Source organism: Ochotona princeps, chromosome 3 (assembly GCF_030435755.1).
Source record: "Ochotona princeps isolate mOchPri1 chromosome 3, mOchPri1.hap1, whole genome shotgun sequence".
In the NCBI taxonomy this organism is placed as follows: domain Eukaryota; kingdom Metazoa; phylum Chordata; class Mammalia; order Lagomorpha; family Ochotonidae; genus Ochotona; species Ochotona princeps.
Window position 1 is genome coordinate 38,523,972 of NC_080834.1, and position 20,582 is coordinate 38,544,553.

The following is a 20,582-nucleotide window of genomic DNA, read 5'->3' on the forward strand; positions in this document are numbered from 1 at the left end:
AAGACAAATTCCAATTTATTGAGTGTGGATTTAAGGATCAAAACAATGTTCAAATGCTATACCTTTTCATGAATGAGTAGGGAGCATACACGAGAGATCTGGATTGTCCACAAAACGTGACCCCAACTCCCAGCCAGTAATGATTGTGTCTGTTGCTGGAGCCAGCAGGATCTGCCGCCGCAGGTGCACCGGACTACGGGGGCGTGGCTTCCATTGTGGCGTATCCGGTGACGCTACGTCACAGGCTTACATGATTAGAGGGAGGCGGGACGGGAGGCGGGACGGGAAACGGGTCGGCCCGGGGCAGGGCGGGCAGGCGGCGGAAGTTGTTAAAATGAGTCCTCTTCCGGCGCCGGAGGCCGGAAGTTGTGGCCCGGCTGAGTCCACCCGGGAGCTGGGGGTTGGGAGTGCGGCTGCAGCCGGCACGATGGGCGGGAAGAACAAGCAGCGAACCAAGGGGAACCTGAGGGTGAGTGCTGCGCGGGTCGGCGTGTGCAGGGTGAGCTGTGTGTGGGGGTGCGGTGGGCGGCAGGTGCAGCCGGTGCAGAATCTCCGTGTCCCTTCCCGGTCCCTGAGCCACAGCCCCAGCCGGGCAGAGCTACGATGTCCGCCGGCGGCGCGGGGTGCGGTGGGCGGCTGGGGGAGTGAGCTTGGGGTGCAGCTTGGGGTGACTCTCCGGGTCAAGGCCAGCCTGCTTCCAGGGCTTACCGTCGTCACTGTCCGTGTCAGACAGACCCCTCTGCTCGGCTCCACCGCAGCCATGCTGACATGGCGGGGTCCGTCAGCTTTGCTCTCTGCAAAGCCTGTTACGGGCTTTATTCGACTCCATTGCAGATGACATTACACCTACGATGTAATTGACCATCTTGCTGCACTAAAAGGTGTTTTGAAAGTAGGTGTTTACTTCCCACGACTGTAATCTTGGAGCCTGAAGCACAGACTGGCATATGGTGCAAGTTCATAGATAACTTGTTTCGAGTAGATTCGGGTAAACCCCACACGCTTTGGGATGCTGTAATGCTGTAGATGCAGGGTTTGTGGTAGCGCAGTGCAGTATTAGGGAAAACTTCCCCACTGTTTGATTCAGTTCATTGTAGCGATGTCATTGCTACATTTTCTTGGCTCTGTCACTTGAGATGTTTAACATAATAACAATGTCAAAAGTAATAGTAACTTACCTTGTGACCTCTGCGCCACACGCGTTGCTTGTTGCAATCCTGGTCCTAGCCCTTGTATTCTTTCCCTATGCCTAGATTCATGAATTGTTAGTATTAGTCATATTTGCTTTTTTTCTTCTTTAAAGGCTTATTTACTTCAGTTGTGGGCACCATGGAATGATGGACTGGGCCTCTGAGTGTGGTTCTGGTAACCCCTGTGGGCACCGAATTGTGTCCTAGCTGCTCCACTTCCCATCGAGCTCCCTGCTTGTGGCCTGGGAACGCAGCAGGACAGGCCAAAGCCTTGGGACCCTGCACCTGAGTGGGAGATCTGGAAGAGGCTCCTGGCTTCCACGCGTGGATTAGCTCAGCTCTAGTGGTTGTGGCCATTGGGGTGGAGCAGTGAGTGGAAGATCTTTCGCTCTGTCTTTCCTTGTCCCTGTAACTCGGACTTTTAAATAAAAATAAGCTGGGCCCGGCAGCGTGGCCTAGCAATTAAAGTCCTCGCCTTGAAAGCCCCAGGATCCCATATGGGCGTCGGTTCTAATCCCAGCAGCTCCACTTCCCATCCAGCTCCCTGCTTGTCGCCTGGGAAAGCAGTGGAGGACGGCCCAATGCATTGGGACACTGCACCCGCGTGGGAGACCCGGAAGAGGTTCCAGGTTCCCGGCATGGTATCGGCGCGCACCGGCCCATTGCAGCTCACTTGGGGAGTGAAACATCGGACGGAAGATCTTCCTCTCTGTCTCTCCTCCTCTGTGTATATCTGGCTGTAATAAAATGAATAAATCTTTAAAAAAATAAAAATAAAAATAAGCTAAAATTTAAAAAGGTGTATTTATTTGAAAGGCAGTTACAGAGAGAGAAAAATTAGTATTCTATCAGCTGGTTCACTCCCCAGGTGCCTGCAGTGGCCAGGCAGATGGCAGCCCTCTGGGGAGTTTTGTCTTGGGCTCCAGTGTGGGTCACAGACACTCAGTGTCTTCTGGCTCACTCCGCAGGAGGCCACAAAAGCCAGACCTGCCCTCATCCAAAGCCAGGAACCAGGAGCCTCCTGCAGCGCTCCCATGCGGGTGTAGGATCTCAGTGCTTCAGGCCGTTGTCCACTGCTTTAAGCTGTAAGCAGTGAGCTGGATGGGAAGTAGAGCAGACAAGACATGAACTGGTGCCTGTATGTGATCCTAGCATTTGGAGGTGGAGGACTGGGCAGCTGTGCCATTGCACCGGGCCCCAGGCAGAGTCTTTATAGCCTTTTTTCATATACCTTCAGAACCCTTTGAGACTCAGTTAAAGATCAGTCACTCATTTATATATCAGTTATTATGACAGTTAGTTTGCAAGAGTCTGAGCCATTTATTTGACCTAATTTAGTTTTGCTAGTTTTTTCCTTAAGATTGCATCTAGGGTAAGTCCAGTGCTTTTGTAGATAGTCCTTCCTAGCGGGTGACATTAGGGACACATGAACCTCTGTCCTGTTATTGATGTTATTTATTTCGTTACTTGTTTACTATCCTTTATGGAGTTATCTTTTTCCCTTGATTAATAAATAATGTGGATTGGTAGCTTGAGAATGAATGTCCGGTTCTTCCTTAAACTTTTACCTATAATTTTAAGATCCTTGGTATTTCTTGCTGGAATAAATTACTGTGATTGTTTAAACCCTTAGATTTAAGATTGATTTATCTATTTGAAAGAGTTAGAGGGAGAGACAGTCATGGGAAGATCTAGCGGTGACCAGGGCTGGGCCAGGCTCTGTTTCTGGGTGTCCTGCAGGAGTAGCGAGGCTCCGAATATGTAGGCAGATACGTTGGCAGCCTTCCCCTGCTTTTCCCAGGCCTTTAGCAGGATGTTGGATGGAAAGCTGAACAGCCGGTACAAGAGCTGGCACTGCACCTCTCTTGGACGCGGGCCTTCCAGCTCACGCAGTTCAGGCTATGCGTTGGGTGTGTGTGAACGAGTGTGTATGCCTGTGAAGAATTCCCAGTTCACAAATGGCTGTCATTATACTCGTCCCATGATAATTGCTTGATAAGTATTTGATGAATGAATGAAAACGTGGAATCCATTGATGAGGTAACTTTACATCACTGCACAGTTTACCTGAGTTAAAATAGTGTTTATGACAATTCCTAACAATCTTTAATCCCATTTAAAAATTCTGGCAATATGCATTAAATTGACACAATGAACTACTAACATTTATTTACACAGTTTATAACTCGGGAAGTTAGGGACTGGTGGTGGTGATTAAAGGGTAAATCTGTCCTGCTGTTGGCATCCTAAATACTTTGTGTGTCTGCTTCACTTAAGCTGCCTTCTGACGGGCTGGGAGAAGCAGCAGAAGGTGGCCTAAGTGCCTGGGCCTCTGCCAGCCATGTGTGCAGCCTGGCTGGAGCTCCTGGCTCTGACCACACTCAACCCTGGTTGTTGCAGGCAACTGGGAAGTGAACCAACAGAAGAAAGATCTCTCTGTTTCTGTCTTTCCCTAACTGTCACTTTCAAATATTAAAGAAGAGGAAACCAGGAAGTCGGTCCCAGGACTATTTTGAGAGGTTCTTGGTGACAGAAACATTCATCTTTGAGTCCAACTGTGATGAATGGAAGCTTATGTTAGGAAAAAACAGTACCTCAATAACATTAATTTTGAAAGATTCATTATTTATTTTTGTTGGGAAGTCAGATATACAGAGAGGAGGAGAGACAGAGAGGAAGATCTTCCGTCTGATGATTCACTCCCCAAGTTGCCACAATGGCCAGAACTGTACCAATTTGAAGCCAGGAGCCAGGAGCTTCTTCTGGGTCTCCCACATGGGTGCAGGGTCCCAAGGCTTTAGTCTGTCCTCAACTGCTTTCCCAGGCCACAAGCAGGGAGCTGGAAGGGACGCGGGGCTGCAGGGACGTGAACCAGTGTTCAAATTGGATCCCGGGGTGCCTGCAAGGCGAGGACTTCAGCTGCTAGGCTACCACACTGGGCCCTCAGTAACATTTTGAACCATGGGAATTGTCAAGAAATTATAAGTTAAATTTTGAACTCTTCATGGACTGTGGGTTTTTGTCTCTTCTTTCTTTCCAGCCTTCCAACAGTGGCCGAGCTGCAGAACTCCTTGCGAAAGAACAGGGCACAGTTCCTGGGTTTATAGGGTTTGGAACATCTCACAGTGACCTGGGCTATGTTCCTGCTATTCAGGGAGCTGAAGAAATAGACAGCCTTGTCGATTCTGACTTCCGAATGGTGCTGCGGAAACTGTCTAAGAAAGATGTCACAACAAAATTAAAAGTAAGTTTTCATAAAAGTGACCATGTTAGAACATTTTGGTATATCATATTCTGTATAAAAATGGGTAAACACTCTTTAGTTGCTTTCACATTTCTACTTTTTCTGACACAAAACTTAAGCTTACTTGACACTTACCTTCTGGGTTTTAAATTAGTTTATTGCCCTAAACGTTTTGAAGTGATTGAATTTTTAAAAAGATTTATTTATTTTTATTGGAAAGTCAAATGTATGGAGAGGAGGAGAGACAAAGAGGAAGATCCTCCGTCTGTTGATTCACTCTGCAAGTGGCCTCAACAGCCAGAGCTGCGCTGATCTGAAGCCAGGAGCCTGGAGCCTCTTCCAGGTCTCCCATATGGGTGCAGGGACCCAAGACCTTGGGCCGTCCTCAACTGCCCTCCCAGGCCACAAGCAGGGAGTTGTTTGGGAAATGGGAATGCTGGGAATAGAACCAGCACCCATATGGGATCCTGGCCACTAGGCTACCTTGCCGGGCCCTTGATTGGAGTTTTGACTGCTCAGTCTTTCCATCAGGAAATGTGATTCTGGCTCCGTTTTAACCGTTTTTTTTTTTCTTTGCATGCGTTTTATTTTTGTTCTTGTACCAGTGGAACCATTTCTTCCATGGTTATCCATGAAGGACCTCTTCAAATTAATCCCATGTGACAGAAGTATAAATAATGTGTTGTTCTTGCTGTATGACACTCACTATGCTTCCAGAACAGAAGAAACATGATCCATTGCCAGCATCTTGGATGTTACTGATGTGTTAATACTTTCAGGCTATGCAGGAATTTGGAACCATGTGTACAGAGAGAGACACAGAAATAGTGAAAGGAGTGCTTCCATATTGGCCCAGAATATTCTGCAAAATTTCACTTGTGAGTATTAAGAATTTGTGCGTTCTTTGATTGAAGTCCCAAAGACTGTGGTGTCGAAGGGCTTTGTTTTTGCTTAGGGATGTGGCGTGCCGTCAGCACTGTTACTGCGGATTGCATTGCATTGATTTGTAGAGTGTGTGGAGGGTTTTCACAGATGAGGTCACTGGTAGAGATCCATCCAGATGATCCCAGCTGTAATCACTGTTGGCAGTAGTTTTATTCCTTTGCGTATGTGCTCTAAGACAATGAGAAGGAATGGAGTCTAATATGAAAATATTACTAAGAAAGGCAGACAACAAGAAATTACTTTGGAGGAATAAACCTAAAGTTCTTGATACTTCAAAATATTGAGTTTAGTTTTACTCTTACATAGGCAATTCTTGGTAATGGGTTGTTGTTGCATGCCTAGGAATAAATGATTTTATTTTCATATTGCATTTCTTTATACCTCATTTGTGTTTTCCACAGGACCATGACCGCCGGGTTCGAGAAGCCACACAGCAAGCTTTTGAAAAACTTATCCTTAAAGTAAAGAAACACTTGGCTCCCTATTTAAAAAGTTTGATGGGCTATTGGCTAATGGCTCAGTGTGATCCGTACTCGCCAGCCGCGTTTGCAGCAAAAGACGCCTTTGAAGCGGCTTTCCCTCCAACCAAGCAGCCTGAAGCCTTAGCATTTTGTAAAGATGAAATTACAACTGTGAGTTTTTGGAGCCATTCTGTGATTTTGTTTTTTAAATATTTAAAGAATATAAAGCATAATACAATGACAATTCTGTTAGCTGCCATTGTAGAAGAATGAATAAGTCAAATGCCATTTTTTTTCCCGTAACGTTTGACAAAATGGACTGTTTTTAACAAAATGTGTACCTTAAAAAAAAAAAAAAATGTGTACCTTCCATGGAATGTTTATCTAGTTTTTTTAGAGCTTTCATTTCTATAAATTTAACCTATCATGTATTATCTAAAGACTTACATATATGTGTGAAGGGCCATCTGGATATTTAGAGCAGGTGAAAAATGTAAGTTTACAAATTAGTTTGCTATAGGTTTATGGAGTTTAGAGCCCTGCCTGTGGTAGCCCCTGCCTTGGCCCGACAGAGTGCTTTTGTGGGCCTTAGACAGCTTGCCAGTTGGACACCTTGCATCCTAGCATGTATAAAGTAAATCTCAAATTATTTTCTCCGTAATTCCATGTCATTGTATTCTTTTAGTTCGCTGTTTACTGCTCCTTTATATGAGAAGATACAGGGTGCTCGAAGTTTGTGGAAAAATGAGATGAAAAGTTTTATTAGGGTGCAAGAGGTTTTGAAATTTATGCATAGTTTTTTTTTCTAAAGATTTATTTATTTTTATTACAAAGTCAGATATACAGAGAGGAGAGACAGAGAGGAACATCTTCCGTCCGATGATTCACCCCCCAAGTGACCACAAATTCTTTAAAGTCCCCTTGTGCAAGAATTAAACTCTATGTATGATTAGAGAGTTGAATTTTTCTTAAGTTTTTCTAAAGATTTATTTATTTTGATTGGAAAGTCAGATACACACAGAGGAGGAGAGACAGAGAGGAAGATCTTCCATCCGCTGGTTCACTCCCCAAGTGACCACAATGGCTGGAGCTGAGCTGATCCGAAGCCGGGAGCCAGGAGCCTCTTCCAGTCTCCTACATGGGTGCAGAGTCCCAAGGCTTTGGGCTGTCCTCAACTGTTTTCCCAGGCCACAAGCAGGGAGCTGGATAGGAAGAGGGACTCCCAGGATACAAACCAGCGCCCATGTGGGATTCCAGGGCCTGTAAAGTAAAGACTTTAGCCACTAAGCTACCACGCTAGGTCCCCTAATTTTTATCACATGAAATTTTGATAAGCATCTTATCAAAGGAGTCATTTATTTATCTGAAACTCACAGGTCTTGTACCCTTGGTTCACTTCCAGGTAGGTGCAGCGGCCAGGGTGGAGACAGGCCAATATCTGTGTCACATTTGCAGCAGGTGCCCAGGTGCTTAGGCCATCCTCCACTGCCGTTTTCCCTTCCTTTCCTAAATAAAATTTATGAGTGACTCACAGAGACAGAGAGAAAGCAGGCTTCTGTCTGCTGGGTCGCTCCCAACGGGCTGCAGTGACCAGGGTGAGGCCGGTGTGAAACTAGGAGCCTGGAACTCCTCCCTCTGGGTTTCCCATAAAGGTGGCAGGGGCCCAAGCACTTCTCATGCCTTCCCAGGCGCCTTAGCAGGAAGCTGGATTGGAAGTGAAGCAGCCCGAGCTCGGAACACCCTGATGTGTGATGCTGGCATCTCCCAGAGTGCCACAACTCACTGGCATGGAGCAGGGCACAGGAAGTGTCCTCCTGCATGCGTGAGTATCCTGTCAGAGTCATCTCAGATTTACTGTGGAGTTTTTTTTCTACTCAGCTGTTCTGTGCAAAGGAAAAGAGAGGAGTAAGTGGCCAAAAGCAGGTAGAGAAAATTTCTCTTGATGGAAACAGGAGAAAGTACTTTATCCTTACCTCAGGAACGTGGAGCTGGTACCGTGGGGTAACAAGCTAAGCTTCCGCCTGTTACTCAGGCATCCCATTTGGGTGCCAGTTTGAGTCCCCGATGTTTCACTTCCAAGTCGGCTCTGTGCTGCTAATAAACTGGGAAGGCAGCAGAAGAGGGTCTAAGTGCTTGGGCCCTGCACTCGCCTGGGAGACCTGGAAGACACTGCTGCAGCCATGTGGAGGGCATAACCCAACAGATGAAAGATCTCTGTCTTGGCCGTTCAGATAAAAATAAAATAAATCTTTTTTAAAAAAAATGCAGCTTGATAAGAAAAAGTAACAGATAAAATCTGAATCTTTCAGCTTTTCTGTGTGATTTTGCTATTTAGTGACAGATGAAAGAAACATACAGACAAAAAAAAAATGTTTCAATGTGTTTGTTCAGTTCTCAAGTACCAGCAAGTTATGACTGGACCAGGCTGGAGCTGGGAGCTCATCCCGGATGTTCCATGTGTGGCAGATACACAATACTGGAGCCATCACTTGCCATCCTCCTATTTTAACAGGCAGGTGAACTGGTAGTAGAGTCAGTACTGGAGACCAGGCAGGAATATGGGCATTGTAGCTACTAGACAGACACCTGTCCCCTGGAGGCCCTGGGGACTTGTTGACTGGCTTTGCTTAACTATGCCCTATTCGTTACCCGTGAAGGATCAAGGCCTTGTTATTTTTCTCCTGGTGTAGGTGCTGCAAGATCACCTCCTGAAGGAAACCCCCGACACCCTCAGTGACCCACAGTGAGTTTCAGTGTTCCTATGGTAGCCGATGGTAAAGGTTTGTTTCACTTCTAAGCAGTCATGGTAATGTCGGTGGGATTTTTTGTTTCTAAGAGAATGATTCTAAATATACATCTGAAAATACTTAATGTAACGCCACATGGCACATGCTACACTAAGTGTTTTTATTTGCAAATTGACCTGCGGTGTAACTTGAACTTTCCAGAAGGTACATATTCGATTCAGTTAGAAAGAGATGTTTTGGAGGTTTCCTACATGTATCTGCTTTTGTTTATAGCAGGAACGTTTTTGAAATCTGGCTTGAAGTAGTTGTTCTACAAGCAGTTCAAAAAGAGAAGGGAAATATTTTTCTTTCATGCATTATATTCCAGTCAGACTTAGAAGAATCCATGAGATAAAGTAGATGCTGGATATGTGTTCTCCAGGATCACCTTGGTATGTGCTGTTGAAAGCGGTATACTGGATCATGTTTTTAAGCCACAGTTTTTCATCTGTTTTTAGACTGTATTGGAAGTAGAGTAAGTAATTAAGATCTGTGTTAATTATCTTACAAGGAGTTGCTGGAGAACAAATAAAAGAATAAAGTAAGGCAACTGTGTTACATGTTTAATGATAACACATATATAATTACATATATGCATATAATATGTATGTGTGTATATACACATGTATACATGCACACATATGTCTGTATATACCAAGTATGTAGTTTGGCTTATTCTCAATCTTAATATATGTTCTTTTTTTTCCATCAAGAACTGTTCCTGAGGAAGAAAGAGAAGCTAAATTCTATCGGGTTGTAACTTCTTCCTTATTGGCATTAAAGAAATTGCTTTGCCTTTTACCGGATAGTGAACTTGACTCTCTGGAGGAGAAATTTAAATCTCTGCTGTCGCAGAATAAGTTCTGGAAGTACGGAAAGCACAGTGTACCTCAGGTATCTTAATCTTTTCGAGAGTGAAAGGCATTTGTCTGGTTTCTGTTAGTTTATTCTTATTGGTTTACTTTATGCTTTCTGTGTCAAAGATCCGTAAGCATGTCTTTGTGGTGACTCATTCAAGAGTGGATTAAATTTTTTCTATTTTCATTTTTTAGATCTAGTTTGAGCCTTAGGTATCAGTCTCTTTTGTCCCTTAGTACTGCTGATGTGCTCAAGGCTCTTTTCTCTCTCGCTGGCTCTCTTTTTTTGTTTGTTTAAGAGAAGTTTATTTATTTATCTGAGTTAATAGAGAGGGAGGGAGAAACATAGTGAGAGACTTCTTCCATCCCCTTGTGCACTTCCCAGAGGGCCACAGTGGCGAGACCCGGCCAAAGCCAAGAGGAAGCATAGTAGGCCATTTTCTGCTGCTTTTCCCAGGTCATAATCGGATTTGCTGGTTCCAGGCAGAGCCACCAGGGCATGAACCAGCACAACACCGGTCCAAAAAAGCACCTTTCATTTCATGTAATTAGTTTTCACTGGATCCATGTCTCTGCATTTTCTTTTTCTCTTTTTTTAAGCGTAATTTCTACGGAAGCCAGGATTCTAGAGAGGTGGAAGAGAGAGAAAATAAAAAAAGAGAGAGAGAGAGAGAGATCCCCTGTATTCATTGCTTCACTCTGAAAATGGCCATAATGGTTGGGGCTAGGGCAAACTGAAGCTATGAGCCAGGAGTTTCATCCACGGGGCACATGCATCTGGGCCATCTTCCACTGCTTTCTCAGATGCGTTAACAGGAAACTGAATTGGAAATGGCGCATCTGGGACTAGAATCGGCACTCTTAGGGGATGCTGGTGTTGCAGGTGGCTACTTTACACACTGTGTTGCAGTGCTAGCCTCCTGCCTCTGAATTTGCCATCTCCAGCAGCTGATGTAATATTTTGGACATATGTCCTTTTGTTTGTATAACTGATTCTCGTTATTCATCGTAATTATGTTCTGAAGTCCTTATAAAGATGGCACCATGGCAGAATAGTGAAGCCTCTGCCTGTGGTGCTAATATCCTGTTAGGCTCTGGTTCAGGCCCCAGATGCTGCACTTCCAATCAAGCTTTCTGCTATGGCCTGGGAAAGCAGAAGGTGATGGCCGAAGTCCTGTAGTCGCTGCACCTGTGTGGGAGCCCCAGAGGAAGCTCTTTGCTCCTGTCTCAGATGGCGTCAGTTCAGCCATTTGTAACCCAGCAGATGAAAGATGTCCCTGTGTCTCTCCTGTCTCTGTAACTCTGCCTTTCACATGAGAGTAAAATAAATCTTGGGAAAAAAAGTTCCTATGAACACTTAGTTATTGGAGTATTGCTGAAATAGAGGAAATACTGTTCTGTATTTTTGTCAAGTGATCGGTATATAATGTTTAAAATATTTGCTTATCGGTCGTGTTTTGATATTAAACTCATGAATTAGTACAGCTGAAGGCTGCGTATAGCTTATCTCATGCACAGTGAGGCACAGCTCGACCTTCTGATACTGCAACTCAGTAGGTAAAACAACACGAACAGGCCGTTTAAATCAACAGATCACCAACCAAAAGCTCAATAGTTTGAAAACTGAGGACACAGTGCAAACGGTGCTTATTTCTATTATGAGACTTGAAATATAAAGGTAGAGCATTGTGTTCTCTTCTTTGAGATTACGCATGTTAGTGGCTCTCATTTTTTATTATTCTGGGCATGTTCATATACTATGCTAAAAAACTGTCACTTTGGGGCCTGGAGCGGCAGCCTAGTGGCTAAAGTCCTTGCCGTGCACATGCCAGGATCCCATAAGGGCGCTGGTTCTAATCCCGCTTTCCATCCAGCTCCCTCTTTGTGGCCTGGAGATGCAGTCGAAGATGTCTCAAGGCCTTGGGCTGCACCTGCGTGGGAGACCTGGAAGAGGCTCCTGGTTCCTGGTTTTGGATTGGCTCAGCTCTAGCCATCATGGTCACTTGGGGAGTGAACCAGTGGATGGAAGACCTTCCTGTGTCTCCTTTTCTCTGTAAAATCTGACTTTCCAATAAAAATAAATAAATCTTTAAAAAGATTGTGACTTGATATTGGGTTCACAGATTTTAGAAAGTGGGTGAATTTTTCAAAAATGGAAACTTCAACAGTAGGGATGGACATGCTTTTGAGACCCGAGCCTGTCTGTATGTTTCTGAGACCCGAGCCTGCATGCATGCTTTTGACTTAGAGTCGGAGTTTGCACAGAGCCCTCGGCACACTGCACTGCAGCATCTGAATGGCTGCAGCAGGTGCCTGCTCTGGATTCTGTCTTGGTAGAAGACAGGATCTGCTTGGGTCACCACAGCAAGGAACTGTAGACTAGTATATGCATGATAAAAATGTGTTTTTCACAGCTCTTGAGACTGGGAGGTACAGCATCAAGGCACCAGCAAATCCATTTTCTTTCTTTTTTTTTTTTTTTTTTAAAGATTTTATTGTTATTGGAAAGCCGGATATACAGAGAGGAGGAGAGACAGAGAGGAAGATCTTCCATCCGATGTTTCACTCCCCAAGTGAGCCGCAATGGGCCGGTACGCGCCGATCCGATGCCAGGAACCTGAAACCTCTTCCAGGTCTCCCACGCGGGTGCAGGGTCCCAAAGCCTTGGGCCGTCCTCGACTGCTTCCCCAGGCCACAAGCAGGGAGCTGGATGGGAAGTGGAGCTGCCGGGATTAGAACCGGCGCCCATATGGGATCCCGGGGCTTTCAAGGCGAGGACTTTAGCCGCTAGGCCATGCCGCCGGGCCCAAATCCATTTTCTCATAAGGACATACTTTGCTTGAAAGATGGTGCCTTGTTGAGTTGTCACAGGAAAAAGGCGTGGAAAAAGGGCCATAATGCCGTTCATAGGGTGGAGTCCTCCGGACTCAGTAGCCTCCCCAAGGCGCCACCTGTTCTTGCTGACACATTGGGTGAGTAACTTTCAGCATCTGGAGGAAAGCACTGCTCTTAAACCAAATTGAGTTTTGCATTTTAATTATTCACTTTTAGTTTAGGAATTGTACTTTTTTTTTAAAGATTTTTATTATTATTGGAAAGCCGGATATACAGAGAGGAGGAGAGACAGAGAGGACAATCTTCCATCCTATGTTTCACTCCCCAAGTGAGCCACAACAGGCCGGTGCGCCGATCTGAACCTGGGAACCAGGAATCTCTTCCGGGTCTCCCACGCGGGTGCAGGGTCCCAAGGCATTGGGCCGTTCTCGACTGCTTTCCCAGGCCACAAGCAGGGAGCTGGATGGGAAGTGGAGCTGCTGGGATTAGAACTGGCGCCCATATGGGATCCCGGGGCATTCAAGGCAAGGACTTTAATTGCTAGGCCATGCCGCCAGGCCCTACTTTTTTTTTTTTTTTTAACAGTCATTTATTCATTAATAACATTGCATTACATGACACAATTTCATAGGTACTGGGATTCCCCCCCTTCACCCCAAACCCTTCCCCCATCATGAATTCCTTCACCTTGATGCATAACCACAGCTCAAGTTCCGTTGAGATTCCCTAATTAAAAGTTTACACCATACAGAGTCCAGCATCCCACTTGTCCAGTTCAAGTTCAACGGCCTCTTAGGGAGGCCCTCTCAGGTTTGTAGGCAGAGCCAGCAGAGCGTCACCTCGATCAATTAGAAGCTCCAACATATCATCAGCAACAGTCCAGGTATGATGAGGCTGGTGCAGAGTCCACTGATTGACCTAGTCCGTCTTAGGGTTTCCCCTTGTCCAGTTTTCCGCTGCAAGCATAAAGCTGAGGTGGTTGATTCATCTACTCCATTTTCCATCTTTTCTTGGTTAATGCTTTGATTCCTCCATTTTGTTCAGGGGAATCCCCCTAAAAAAAAACTTTGAGGCATTCCCAGTCCAGGCTCCTACATGTACTACTAGTAAGCACAGTGCTCGCCACCGTCCATCACTCCGATCAGCTGATGGTTTTAACCCCTGGGTTGGTTCTCTTCTGAGCCCCGACCTCTATTGGAACCAATGAGTATCGCATCTCTCCCCGGCTCTGCCCATCACACTCTCGTCCCTCACCTAAACCAGTGGGAGGAGTGCTGGTCGGGTGTTGCATTCCCTACTGGCACAGGCCATTTCACCTTGGAATTTTGTGTTTTGTACTGTTTTTTTTTGTTTGTTTTTTTTTTAATCGCAACCAGACCCGGCCAGGCCCCCAGACAGTTTCAGCACTTGGGCTTGCCAGTGGATGACGTGAACCGACTCAGCCTGGTCTGCCCCAACCCGAGCCAAGTGTATTCCAGTGGGTCACATTCCAAAGCCTCTTCTGGGTTATTTACCTCCATGTTTCCTGCGTTTATTTGTAGAGTCAGTGTCCTGTCAGAGGGACTGTTCAGGTTCCTCCCTCCGACTCCTTCCTGGTGTCGGGCTTCACGCATTCCAGCAGGTCCTTCGGCCAGCTCCGCTCTTCAATCCATTCTGGTTCCTGCTGTTGAGAGTTTCAGCCCAGCCACGGCTCGTCCATACCCACGTATATCTCATATATGGCTCAGATGGGGTTGAAGCCTAGCCGAGCCCGTCCAACATCTATCCTGGTCCTCCGGAGCACCAAACTGTGCTGTGGTCTAATCCGGCATGGTGCGTCAAATCCGAATTGATATTTGTGCCAAGGGATTACAACTGTGACCCGACCAGAACTCAGCCTCCCTCCAGTTCCTGTGCCCCTTAGTGGTAGGCTCCACGCAGCCAAGGCCTCCCCCACGCTCTCCAACCAGGCCTGTTGCCAGCCAGTGTTAAGTATGCCAGAGGTTGCTCTGGTCAGCCCAGCACGCCCTATAGACTGTCATGCCTCCTGCATAGACTCCATCGGCCCTTCTAAACCATCCAATGGGGTCAGAGTTTCAGGGGATTGGTCCACGCATGCCTCACACATTCTAGCCCCGAGTATGGTTCTTGAATGCCAGTCAGTGTCACAGTCCTGCCTTCTGTGACCCCTCTGCTGATCCCTCATCCTATCAGGTAATGGGGCATCCTGCTGGACAAGCCTGGAATTTTGCCTTTTAAGTGAGCTGATGTTGGCAATCGGCACTATAAAGTGACTACAGGTTCTTCAGAGGAAGATTAAATGCTTTTGAAAAGCTTAAGGACTAATACATATTCTCAGAGTACTGTGGGTTCAGCACGGAGCGTCGCATGCAGCATATCAGAGAAACCAAATTCCAGAACTTCCTGGCCGGGCGGCCAGCAGGCGAAGCCTGGCGCCAAATGGCGCACTGGCCGCCCGAGAGCCTCTCACCCCATGTACGCACGTACGTGGTGGAAAGCTTGGCTGTGTTAGGCTGGAATCGTGGCAGGGGCCCGGGGCCAAGCTGCTTGGGCCCCCGCCTGGATCCTGCTAGCTCCTCCCCCACTCCAGCCCATGGCATGGCGCGCTCAGAGGCGTTCCCAATCCGCTCCTCAGGGTCCCAGGACAACCTTCCCGCCCCAAACGGAGGCCATCAAACCAGGACCCCGTGAAATACTTTTTTTTTTTTTTTAAATCTGAAGAACTGCTTCCAGAATTATTTCCATGCAGATTTAAATTTTTTTTGTTTTATTTTTAATATTGTTTACATAGCTGAGAGGGATGCACACCCATGTAGCCCTCTGGTTACTCCGATTAAGGTGCGGAAAGTTGAGGTCTGGAGGAAAGTGGGTGGGACAAATGCTTGAAGTGTGTTTGTGTGTTTGTGTGTGTGTGTTTCTAGCTGTCAAATTGCATCAGCATCCAGAGTTGTGAGTGGTCATTTAATGACATCTTAGAGACCTTGATGTGGGGAAGAATGTTCTCAGGATGTTACTTGAGCAATTTTGATAGTTCTGAGACATTGTTAGCTTTGTTGCAGAAAATTTATCCAAGGTCTTTTGGCTGACCAAGTCCACTTTAGTGCATCCACAGACCCAGACACTTGCTGCAAAGCTTGGCCAGGAGAGTTGTCCAACCTGTCCTGCATGCCACCATCTGATGAGACAGTTGCCGTGCTCTGCTGTCCTAGATGAGCTGGTTGTCATGTCCCGTTGTGCCTCTGGGCATGTTTGTCCATTGCATGGGCATCAGCAACTGCAGAAGCGCAGTCCCAGGACCTGTCAGTGCGGACATTTTAAAGTTACTTTTTAAATATAATAAATGTTGTTTTACGGTAGTTGTGTATATCTGTCATGTAGGGTTATGTGACTGATAAATCTAAAATTTGAAACCTTTTGGATTTCTGCTATCTGTATTACTGTTAACCATGGCTCACTGTGCCTCAACTTTTGTTAACTGATTATGGTAATTCTAGAAGAAGGCTTCCTAAACCTAAAGATGTTTTGTACTTCTTTTGCCAGTGAAAGAGAAAATCCAATTAACCCTTTCCAATCTCACATTTGCTTTGAAGATTGCTGTTGTCTTCTTAGCCTTTTGATATTCTTATGAAGATTTTAAAAAGCATTTTAAGCCCTTTCAGTATTGTTAGTGGGGAGTTAATGCGAGTAACCAGTCTGTAAAACATCTTGCAAGGCTGTCATTTAATTCAGCTTTGTTTCTTTCAGATCCGCTCAGCCTATTTTGAGTTAGTTTCTGCTTTGTGCCAGCGTATTCCACAGTTGATGAAAGAGGAAGCCTCCAAAGTGAGCCCTTCAGTTCTGCTCAGCATTGATGACAGCGACCCCATCGTGTGCCCAGCTCTCTGGGAAGCTGTCCTGTACACAGTTACAACTATTGAGGTATGTAAAGAGGCGCAGTTACGCATTGAATGCTACACATCTTACGTTTCAGAGCCTTTAGATACCACACAAGACAGAAATGATTATAATGTCACTGGAAAAAAAAAAACTGCTGTCTTAGAACTAGGATATTGGGAGCTGGTGCAGTGGTTCAACTGGTTAATCCACCGGCAGCACCAGCATCCCGTATGGGCACCAGTTCATGTCCTGGGTGCTCCACTTCCCCTCCAGCTCCTTGCTTGTGGCCTGGGCAGTGTGGAAGATCCTGCAGCAGCTGCTGGCTACTGGCTTTATGTCAGCTTTGTTGTGGTCATGGTGGCCATTTGAGGAGTGACCAGCAGATGGAAGATCTTTGGTCTTTTCTTCTCTCTGTAAATCTGTCTAAAAAAATCTTAAAGCTAAGACACTTGAAACAAAATGCTAATTAAAGCTTGTTGTAAAGCTTAAACTGAACATAATGTGTACTTTGTATGTTGCATTAGATTGGCCAGTATTAACAGTCACGTGAAATGTATGTGACCTTGCGGGGTCTCCCCCACAGATTCCTCTAGTACCCCATTGCCAGAGGGGATGAGCCTGCTGCCCGCCACCCAGTCTCCCGGCCAACGAGAGACAGACAGACGGACAGGGGTTCTGTCTAAGCAGTTCCCATTTATTGGGAAATTCAGTTTTTTATATAGGGTAAGGGATAGCCTCAGGCTAGGAATTTCAGGAATTCCTGGGGGGGAGAAACTAGGAGCCAATTACTAGGAGCATGACTGCGGAAGCCACCTCCCATAGGTCAGGGTAGGTGAGAGAAATGGCCCTGGCCAGTCAGTCTTTCTTTGAAACGACTTGACCCCTGCCCTGGTTCACGCCCAGGGCTCTGTCCTTGGCCGCCATCTTGCCTGCCACCTGTAACCCAGTGACCTTGACTGTTAGTCGCCATCTTATTGACTTAGTGACCTCTTTATCCCTGAGCCCCACATGACCTGACGGAAAGGTAAAATATAGCTGTCCCTTTTAGAAAGCAGCTCTTATACAGAAATCTTGTCTCTCATTTTAAGGCTCATTTATTTATTTAAAAGGTAGAAAGAGAGCTCTTCCTTTTACATTGCAGCCCTGATGGCTGCAATGGTCTGGGCTGGGCCTAAAACTGCATTTGAGTTTGCCATGTGGGTGGGTAGGCCCCAAGAACCTGGGCCTCTTGCACACTGTCGTCCTAGGTGCGTTAGCAGGGAACTGGATCAGGCGTGGAGAGGCGGGGCTTGGACTGCATCTCTTATGGGATGCAGTGTCTAGGTCAGGATGTAACTAGTTGTCCCACAATGCTGGCCCCAGTCCAGTGTTTCTGAGCAGCATTATCCTGTGGGCATGTATAATGTATCATTACCATTTATAATATTCATAATGTCAGAATTTTAGGGTTTTTTTTTTAAGATTTATTTATTTTCATTGGAAAGTCAGATATACAGAGAGGAGGAGAGACAGCCGCAGTGCTGATCTGAAACCAGGAGCCAGGAGCTTTGGGGTCTCCCACGTGGGTACAGGGTCCCAAAGCTTTGGGCCATCCTACACTGCTTTCTTGGGCCACAAGCAGGGAACTGGATGGGAAGTGGGCCGGCTGGAGTATGAACCTGCACCCATATGGGATCCTGGTGCATTCAAGACAAGGAATTTAACCACTAGGCTACCATGCTGGGCCCAGAATTTTAGTTTTTAGTAGTGGTGAGAGATTTTCCTTCTAGATAAAATGCTTTTTGTTTTTATTTTTGAGTCTGTGAATTGTTTCTTATTTGAGAAAATCTGTTTAAGGTCTGTAATTACTGATAACAATCTTTTTTTTTGTTTAGGACTGTTGGCTTCATGTAAATGCCAAAAAAAGTGTGTTTCCCAAGCTATCCACTCTGATTCGCGAAGGTGGCCGGGGCCTCGCCACTGTCATACATCCCTACCTTCTGCCGTTCCTCAGCAAGCTGCCTCAGTCCGTCACAGATCCAAAGCTGGATTTCTTCAAAAATTTTCTCACATCTCTTGTTGCAGGGTAAGGATTTAACATTCTTTATTTTTAAAGCAAGACATTTGTTGTTTTCATATGTATGTTTTCATAAATTACTTTGCTACTCATTACACACTTAAAAGTTTTCAGAGAATTAGGATTATAATTCTGTTTTGGATACTTTCAGAACCTGCTAGATGAAAATAGTCCAGTTTTAAAATTGGTAAATAACAATGCCTAAGTGCAAAAACACAATCCAGTGAAGTTTTAAAACATTCCATAAAACAAAATATTGCTGTTTAAATTCGTGCTTGGAAAAACTCTCTCAGTGCATTTACTGCATTTAAAAGACAGTTTTAGCAATGACTAAAATTTTAAACATTTTTAAATTAATTTAAATGAGAGGCAGCCCTGCCATTTTCTGGTTCACTTCGCAGGTGTAGACATGATGGAGCAGGACTGAGCTGACACAGGAACCAGGGTTTCAGCCCACGTATCACTGTGGGTGGCCTGGACTCTGCCTGCAGCCGTTACTGCTGCCTTGCAGCGTGCGAGCAGGGAGCTGGAGTCGAAGGCCACTGGCACTGTGTAAGGACCGGGTGCATCTTGGCAGGGAACTTAGCTCTAGGTCAGATGCCTGCTCTCCCCCTCCCTCGCCCCAAACCATTCCCCATCTGATTAAATCTCCGTCAAAGGCAGAATGTCATAAAACACATATTCTTAGCTTTTTCTGATATATTTTCAAAATACGTTTTTCTCATAATTAATATTTTCTCACTGGACTGTTAATGTATTTTGGTTGTTCTTAGCCTATAAGATTTTTAGTGAATTTTTAAAAGATGTATTTATTTGAAAGGCAGAATGAATAGAGAGAGGGAAACACAGAGAAAGATCTTCCATCTGCTGATTCATTCCTGAAAATGCCGCAGCGGGCAGGGATTGTTCCAGGATCCAGTAGCTTTTTCCTGGTTCCCATGCAGGTGGCAGGGCCCAAGTACTCCGACGCTCTGCTGGTTTTCCACGTAATGTTCGCAGAGAGCTGGGTTGGAAGTCCAACTGCTTGTTTTTGAACCTGCGCTCATATGGGATGTTGGTACCACAGGTGGCTGCGTAACCATATTGTGCCACAGTGTCAGCTGCAGTTATTTTCATTTAAAAAATTTCATGTTTGGGGCCTGACGAAATAGTGTAGTGATTAAACTCCTCACCTTGAACACACTGGGATCCCATATGGGTGCCGGTTCTTTTTTTTTTTTTTTTTTTAAGATTTATTTAATTACAAAGTCAGATATACACAGAGGAGAGACAGAGGGGAAGATCTTCCATCCGATGATTCACTCCCCAAGTGAGCTGCAATGGTCGGTGCTGCACTTATCCGAAGCCGGGAACCAGGAACCTCTTCCAGGTCTCCCACGCGGATGCAGGGTCCCAATGCATTGGGCCGTCCTCGACTGCTTTCCCAGGCCACAAGCAGGGAGCTGGATGGGAAGTGGAGCTGCCGGGATTAGAACTGGTGCCCATATAGGATCCCGGTGCGTCCAAGGTGAGGACTTTAGCCGCTAGGCCACGCCGCCGGGCCCATGGGTGCCGGTTCTAATCTCGGCAACCCCCCTTCCCATCCAGCTCCCTGCTCGTGGCCTGGGAAAGCAGTGTAGGATGGCCAAAAGCCTTAGGACCCTGCACCTCTGTCGGAGACCCAGAAGAAGCTGCTGGCTTCTGGGTTTGGATCAGCTCAGCTCCAGCTGTTGTTGCCACTTGGGGAGTGAATCATCAGATGAAAGATCTTCCTCTCTGTCTCTCCTCCTCTCTATAATATCTCACATGCCAATAAAAACAAATCTTTAAAATAAATGCCCTGTTTGGGATCACACCTTTGTTTTTTGTTTGTTTGTTTTGCTTAGCATGCCTCTGCTTTATTCTTTGTTTATTTATTTTGTTGTTGTTTTGAATTTTTGGCACAATTTTGTATAGATTGGGATTTCCTCCTCCCAAATTCCCACCCCCGACAGATTTTCCCCATGTTGCTACAATAGTGTAGTCTTTCATAAGGAGTCACAATTCCATCAGCCTCTTATTTAAGGGGAATCACATCTTTCTAATGTCTTTATTTTGCTTTTATTTTGTTTTAGCTTTTAATTTTTAAAAAAAGATTTATTTATTTTCATTGGAGAGAGAATTACAGAGAGAGACAGAGAGGTCGGTCTTCCATCTGCTATTTCACTGCCCAAATAGCCACAATGGCGGTGGCTGGGCTGATAGGAAGCCAGGAGCTTCCTGCGCTCCTGGGTGATGAGCAGAGAGCTGGATTGGAAGTGGAGCAGCTGGGACATGAATTGGTGCCCATAGTATGCCTGTACTTGTGGGCGGA

At 45.8% G+C, this 20,582-nt stretch overlaps 1 protein-coding gene across 1 annotated transcript in view; it reads left to right on the plus strand.

The window, feature by feature from the left end:
- The first annotated feature begins 288 nt into the window (after positions 1–288).
- The window catches only part of LTN1 (listerin E3 ubiquitin protein ligase 1), a 69,404-nt gene continuing 49,110 nt past the window's right edge, over positions 289–20,582 (plus strand). Inside the window, exons 1-8 of the mRNA XM_058661721.1 lie at positions 289–469; positions 4,231–4,434; positions 5,214–5,312; positions 5,781–6,011; positions 8,531–8,583; positions 9,340–9,520; positions 16,063–16,236; positions 18,069–18,259. Of these exons, the coding sequence (XP_058517704.1) occupies positions 335–469; positions 4,231–4,434; positions 5,214–5,312; positions 5,781–6,011; positions 8,531–8,583; positions 9,340–9,520; positions 16,063–16,236; positions 18,069–18,259 (1,268 nt within the window). The 5' untranslated portion in view covers positions 289–334. The remainder of the gene's footprint in view (positions 470–4,230; positions 4,435–5,213; positions 5,313–5,780; positions 6,012–8,530; positions 8,584–9,339; positions 9,521–16,062; positions 16,237–18,068; positions 18,260–20,582) is intronic.